At 60.3% G+C, this 6,510-nt stretch overlaps 1 protein-coding gene across 4 annotated transcripts in view; it reads right to left on the reverse strand.

The window, feature by feature from the left end:
- Positions 1-6,068, reverse strand: part of LOC119951678 (diamine acetyltransferase 1-like) — a 28,988-nt gene extending 22,920 nt beyond the window's left edge. Inside the window, exons 1-3 of one of the 4 annotated variants that reach the window (XM_038774899.1) lie at positions 6,050-6,068; positions 5,445-5,523; positions 1,470-1,564 (exon numbers count right to left, since the gene is read on the reverse strand). In XM_038774899.1, the coding sequence (XP_038630827.1) occupies positions 1,470-1,564; positions 5,445-5,514 (165 nt within the window). In that variant the 5' untranslated portion in view covers positions 5,515-5,523; positions 6,050-6,068. Of the gene's footprint in view, positions 1-1,469; positions 1,565-5,329; positions 5,425-5,444; positions 5,524-5,627; positions 5,705-6,049 lie in introns of those variants that run through there. The other 3 variants (XM_038774900.1, XM_038774898.1, XM_038774901.1) reach the window with 3 other exon arrangements.
- Positions 6,069-6,510: the final 442 nt, after the last annotated feature.

Consider the following 6,510-nt stretch of genomic DNA (forward strand, 5'->3'; position numbering starts at 1 on the left):
TTTAACGCCCTGGTGGGAGCCAACATGTTTGTCCAGAGGAATTGGCTGGGCAAACACTAATAGAGGGCGATAGCCAGAACACGGGCTGCAAAATTATGGGAGAGGCAGGGCAAACACAGGCAAATGTTCAGAGAAAGCGGGGGGTAGGGTAGAGAGGTAGTTAGGGGAATCACACCAGTAGGGGAGCCACAACACTAATGAGTAGGCTGGTATATGGGAATACACTTTGAGGGAGGGAGCGCCTGGCACAGGGGAAGGGAAAAACAGAAATTCAGGGGAAACAGAGGGGGGGGGGGGGGGGGGGGGGGGGGGGGGGGGGGGGGGGGGTGGGGGGGGGGGGGGGCCTGGGGGAGGAAGAGATGGGATAGGAACCGGGGGGTGGGGGTGTAGGAAACTAGGAGGTGGGAAGCACTAGGGTAGGGGTACAGGGGAGAAGCAGAGGAGGGGGGTATGGATGGTGGGGAGGTTTGAAACTCAGCCGAGGTTCACAGACGGCCTCGGTGGCCCGCTCCCCGCACCTAATTCACCCCACCTGGGGGGCTAGTTGGCGGGCCCCCATCGTTCCCCAGGCCGCGACATTGTCGTGCCGGAAATGGCGCCCGAAACGGCGCATCTCTGATGTCATCCGCGGGTTGCCGATCCAACCTGCGCATGGCGCGGATGACATCAGCGTGCAGACGGCACGAACCTGCGCATGCGCGGTGCCGTCTTTCTCCACCGCCGCCCGGCAAGATGTGGCGGCTTGATCTTGCCGGGCGGCGGAGGGGAAAGAGTGCGTCCGTTTTGGACGCAGGCGCGACGATCGGTGGGCACCGATCGCGGGCCTGTCCCCTCCGGAGCACAGTCGCGGTGCTCCCGTCCAAATCGGGCCCCTGGATGCCCCAAACGGGCATCTGGCGCCCGTTTCACGAATGCAGCGACCAGGTGTGGTTGCTGCCGTGGTGAAACGGACGGCGGAATTCTCCGCTCCGCCCATCGGGCTCGGAGAATCGCCGTTCGCCGTGATAAATGTCGGGGGGGGGGGGAAATCGCTGGAGGCGCCACGGGGAGTAGAAAATGTCAGGAGGCCCTCCCACGATTCTCCCACACCACGTGGGGAGCGGAGAATTCCGCCCTAAGACTTTTCTCTCTTGCTTTTTTGTCATGCCACCTTTTCCCCAACTCTGTATTGCTGTTCATCCATAAAATCCTCCTGATCACACTACATTAGCCTGATGCAATAACTTGGTTTCTTTCTCCACCGATGTTGCCTGACTTGCTGAGTATTGGGTTTTCTGTCGTTTTTTTTCAGATTTCCAGTGTCTGCAGCATTTTAATTTGTCTTAGTTATCCTCAGACAGTGTCACTATTAGTGTGTGTGCACAACCCAACTATACTCCCAGATACACAACAGCTTTTCAAATTCAGTGACACACGTCAGCAATCCAAACAACGATGGAGGGTTGTCGCAGGTATGGTAGGTTCATTACCTTAATCAGTCGCAGGAGATCAGCACAGTCGGCAGATGTGGCGTTACGGATCATGAATTTAGTCATCGTGGAACTTCTTTCTCTGTCCAAAGACCCTGCAATTTGAGAAAGCAGTAAAAGTTGCTAATTTACATTTTGTCCTTTCATTTCTCTTTGGGGTTGGTGTGGTTGGGAGAATAGAATGGTTAGCAGGTGATGGACATGTTGGAAAGTTCAGGGCAGGTTTAGGGAGTGATGTGATGTCTGGAACCCGAGCTCCATGTAGCTTTATTGAAGTCTCCAAACTGCTGCTACTTCACCTGGTACAGAAGTAGCAGAACAGCCCAGGTGGGTGCTTCAAGCTCCTTTTCTGCCCCATCCCACCTCACACCTTCCTCCTTCACTCCCCTTCCTTCATCCTCTTCCACTCACCCCACCCTTCGTCCTCCTCCTTCCTCCACTACCCCCCTCCCTCCTTCCTCCTATCCCTCTCTCCTCCACTCCCCCTCCCTCCCTCCTTCCACCACTCCCCCCTCCACCCCTTCCCTCCCTCCTCCAATCCCCCCTCCCTCCTCCACCCCCACCTCCACCCCTCCCCTTTCCTCCATCCCACCTACCCCCATCCTCCTTCCCTCCTCCCATCCTCCTTCCTTCCTCCACGCCCCTTCCTCCTTCCCTCCTCCACTCCCCCTTCCTCGTTCACTCCTCCACTCCTCCTTCCCTTCTCCACTCCCCCTTCTTCCCCTCCCTCCTCCACTACCCCTTGCTCCATTCTTCCTCCACTCCCCCCTCGCTCTCGCCCTCCTCCTCTCCCCCTCCCTCCCCCTCCTCCACTCCCCCTCCCTCCCTCCTCCAACCCCACCTCCACTCCCTACTCCACCCCTCCCACCTCGTCCCCTTTCCTCCATCCCACCTACCCTCATCCTCCTTCCCTCCTCCCTTCCTCCTTCCATCCTCCCATCCTCCTTCCCTTCTCCACTTCCCCTTCCTCATTCACTCCTGCACTCCCCCTTCCTCCTTCCCTTCTCCACTCCCCCTTCCTCCTCCACTCCCCCTCGCTCCCTTCCTCCTCCACTCCCTCCCTCCTCCACTCCCCCTCCCTCCCTCACACCCCCTCCCTCCTTCCTACAATCCCCCTCCACTCCCCCTCCCTCCTTCCTCCACTCCCCCTCCCTCCTCTCCCCCTCCCTCCACTCCCCCTCCCTCCACTCCCCCTCCCTCCACTCCCCCTCCCTCCTTCCTCCACTCCCTCCTTCTTCAACCCCCCTCCCTCCTTCCTCCACTCCCCCCTCCCTCCTTCCTCCACTCCCCCCTCCCTCCTTCCTCCACTCCCCCCTCCCTCCACTCCCCCCTCCTTCCATCCTCCACTCCCCCCTCCTCCACTCCCCCCTCCTCCACTCCCCCCTCCTCCACTCTCCCCGCCCTCCATCCTCCACCCCCCTCTCTCCACTCCCCCCTCCCTACTTCCTCCACTACCCCCTCCCTCCTTCCTCCACTACCCCCTCCCTCCTTCCTCCACTACCCCCTCCCTCCTTCCTCCACTACCCCCTCCCTCCTTCCTCCACTACCCCCTCCCTCCTTCCTCCACTACCCCCTCCCTCCTTCCTCCACTATCCCCTCCCTCCTTCCACCACTGCACCATCCCTCCTTCCTCCACTACCCCCTCCCTCCTTCCTCCACTACCCCCTCCCTCCTTCCGCCACTACCCCCCTCCCTCCTTCCGCCACTACCCCCTCCCTCCTTCCTCCACTACCCCCTCCCTCCTTCCTCCACTACCCCCTCCCTCCTTCCTCCACTACCCCCTCCCTCCTTCACTACCCCCTCCCTCCTTCACTACCCCCTCCCTCCTTCACTACCCCCTCTCTCCCTCTTTCCTCCACTCCCCCCTCCCTCCACTCCCCCCTCCACTCCCCCCTCCCTCCACTCCCCCCTCCCCCCTCCCTCCACTCCCTCCTCCCTCCTTCCTCCACTCCCCATTCCCTCCACTCCCCTCTCCTTCTCCCACTACCCCCTCCCTCCTTCCTCCACTCCCCCCTCCCTCCACTCCCCCTCCCCCTCCCTCCACTCCCCCTACCTCCACTCCCCCTCCCTCCATCCTCCACTCCCCCTCCCTCCATCCCTCCACTCCCCCTCCCTCCATCCTCCACTCCCCCTCCCTCCATCCTCCACTCCCCCTCCCTCCATCCTCCACTCCCCTCCCTCCATCCTCCACTCCCCCTCCCTCCATCCTCCACTCCCCCTCCCTCCATCCTCCACTCCCCCTCCCTCCATCCTCCACTCCCCCTCCCTCCATCCTCCACTCCCCCTCCCTCCATCCTCCACTCCCCCTCCCTCCATCCTCCACTCCCCCTCCCTCCATCCTCCACTCCCCCTCCCTCCATCCTCCACTCCACCATCCCTCCACTCCCCCGTTCCTCCACACCCCCTCTCCATTCTCTCCTCTCCCCTCCCCTCCCCTCTCTCCCCTCTCTCCCCTCTCTCCCCCCTCTCCCCTCTCTCCCCTCTCCTCTCCCTCCACTCTCCTCTCCCTCCTTCCTCCACTACCCCCTCCCTCCACTACCCCCTCCTCCACTACCCCCCTCCCTCCCTCCTTCCTCCACTACCCCCTCCCTCCTTCCTCCACTACCCCCTCCCTCCTTCCTCCACTACCCCCTCCCTCCTTCCTCCACTACCCCTCCCTCCTCCCTCCACTACCCCCTCCCTCCACTACCCCCTCCCTCCTCCCTCCACTACCCCCTCCCTCCTCCCTCCACTACCCCCTCCTCCTCCCTCCACTACCCCTCCCTCCTCCCTCCACTACCCCCTCCCTCCACTACCCCCTCCCTCCACTACCCCCCTCTACCCCCTCCCTCCTTCCTCCACTACACCCCTCCCTCCACTACCCCCTCCCTCCACTACCCCCTCCCTCCACTACCCCCTCCCTCCTTCCTCCACTACCCCCTCCTTCCTCCACTACCCCCTCCCTCCTTCCACCACTACCCCCTCCCTCCTTCCACCACTACCCCCCTCCCTCCTTCCACCACTACCCCCTCCCGCCTTCCTCCACTACCCCCTCCCGCCTTCCTCCACTACCCCCTCCCCCTTCCTCCACTACCCCCCCTCCCGCCTTCCTCCACTACCCCCTCCCGCCTTCCTCCACTACCCCCTCCCGCCTTCCTCCACTACCCCCTCCCGCCTTCCTCCACTACCCCCTCCCGCCTTCCTCCACTACCCCCTCCCGCCTTCCTCCACTACCCCCCTCCCGCCTTCCTCCACTACCCCCCTCCCGCCTTCCTCCACTACCCCCTCCCGCCTTCCTCCACTACCCCTCCCGCCTTCCTCCACTACCCCCTCCCGCCTTCCTCCACTACCCCCTCCCGCCTTCCTCCACTACCCCTCCCGCCTTCCTCCACTCCCCCTCCCGCCTTCCTCCACTACCCCCTCCCGCCTTCCTCCACTACCCCCTCCCTCCTTCCTCCACTACCCCTCCCTCCTTCCTCCACTCCCCCTCTCCTTCCTCCACTACCCCCTCCCTCCTTCCTCCACTACCCCTCCCTCCTCCTCCACTACCCCCTCCCTCCTTCCTCCACTACCCCCTCCCTCCTTCCACCACTACCCCCTCCCTCCTTCCACCACTACCCCCTCCCTCCTTCCACCACTACCCCCTCCCTCCTTCCACCACTACCCCCTCCCTCCTTCCACCACTACCCCCTCCCTCCTTCCACCACTACCCCCTCCCTCCTTCCACCACTACCCCCTCCCTCCTTCCACTACTACCCCCTTCCTCCTTCCACTACTACCCCCTTACCCCTCTCCTTCCTCCACTACCCCTCACTCCCTTTCTTCCCCTTCTTCATCTACCTCTCCTTTTCCCTTCCGTCTCTCTCCCCCACATGCCGGACCTGCCTGGTTGTGGAAGTGATCCGCCACTCGCGCAAAGGAACGAATGGGCCGAATGTCCGCAGCAGAGATGCTGAACCTGGGCGCTGGCAGTGATGTTCGCTCGGACTTGCTTACCTGAAGGGAAGGATTGAAGATGGAGCGAGAGTTGCCGGGCTTGGCTGCAGAGTCTGGAGCTTGGCTTCATTCAATGCCCCTACAGGCAGGGAGAGAAAAAGCAGGGGCTCAAACTTAGTGAAGGATTGAAACTCTTGGCAGATTAAATAATTGAATCACATTGATTAAAAATAACTTTCACACTTTGTAAAATGTTCCTCGTTGATGGTTTAAAATTCTATTTTTAAGGGACTCGAGCTTCACTGGCATTTATTGCCAGCAATTATTGCCCATCCCTAATTGCCCTTCAGAAGGTGGTGGTGGTGAGCTGCTTTCTTAACCACTGCAGTCCATGTGGTGTAGGTACACGCACAGTGCTGTTAGGGAGGGAGTGCCAAGATTTTAACCCAGTGACAGTGAAGGAACGATCTATTTCCAAATTGGGGTGGTGAGTGACTTCGAGGGTATCTTCTGCTCCTGCCCTTCTACATGGTAGAGGTCATGGGTTAGGAAGGCGCTGTCTAAGGCAGTGGTTTTCAAACTCTGGGTTGTGACCCCTGGATGGGTCGTGGCATTCTCGATCGTGGAAGGAATGCCTAATGGTCGCAATGGACATTTGCGATTACCGGCCATCCCATGCGTGACAGTGTAGGCCCGGAGCCCAGTAGTGTGAGTCACCTCCTCGTGATGTCACAATGCTATCCAGGGCCAGTTTCTTTTCAGTGAACGATGGAGTCCTCCCACCAGAAGTGGCAGCAGAGAGCAGGTCACGCACCATACACTGACCTCACGTGTCAGTGGCGTGAACTCCAGGGCCTCTGGTGAACAACCCATGGAGAAGAAGCTGAAAACAGGAACAAAGCAGGATAAGGATGATTACTTCAGGTGTGGGTTTATAAATTGTGTCACTGCAAATCTGGATTCAAAGTTCATGCGTTATATGCAGTTTAAAACCCTCAACTTCAAAGACATTTGAAGACTAAGCATGGCGAGTCCATAAGAACTAGGTGCAAGAATGAGCCATCTGGCCCCTCGAGCCTGCTCCGCCATTTAATGAGATCATGGCTGATCTTTTGTGGACTCAGCT

Source organism: Scyliorhinus canicula, chromosome 17 (genome assembly GCF_902713615.1).
Source record: "Scyliorhinus canicula chromosome 17, sScyCan1.1, whole genome shotgun sequence".
Lineage (NCBI taxonomy): Eukaryota > Metazoa > Chordata > Chondrichthyes > Carcharhiniformes > Scyliorhinidae > Scyliorhinus > Scyliorhinus canicula.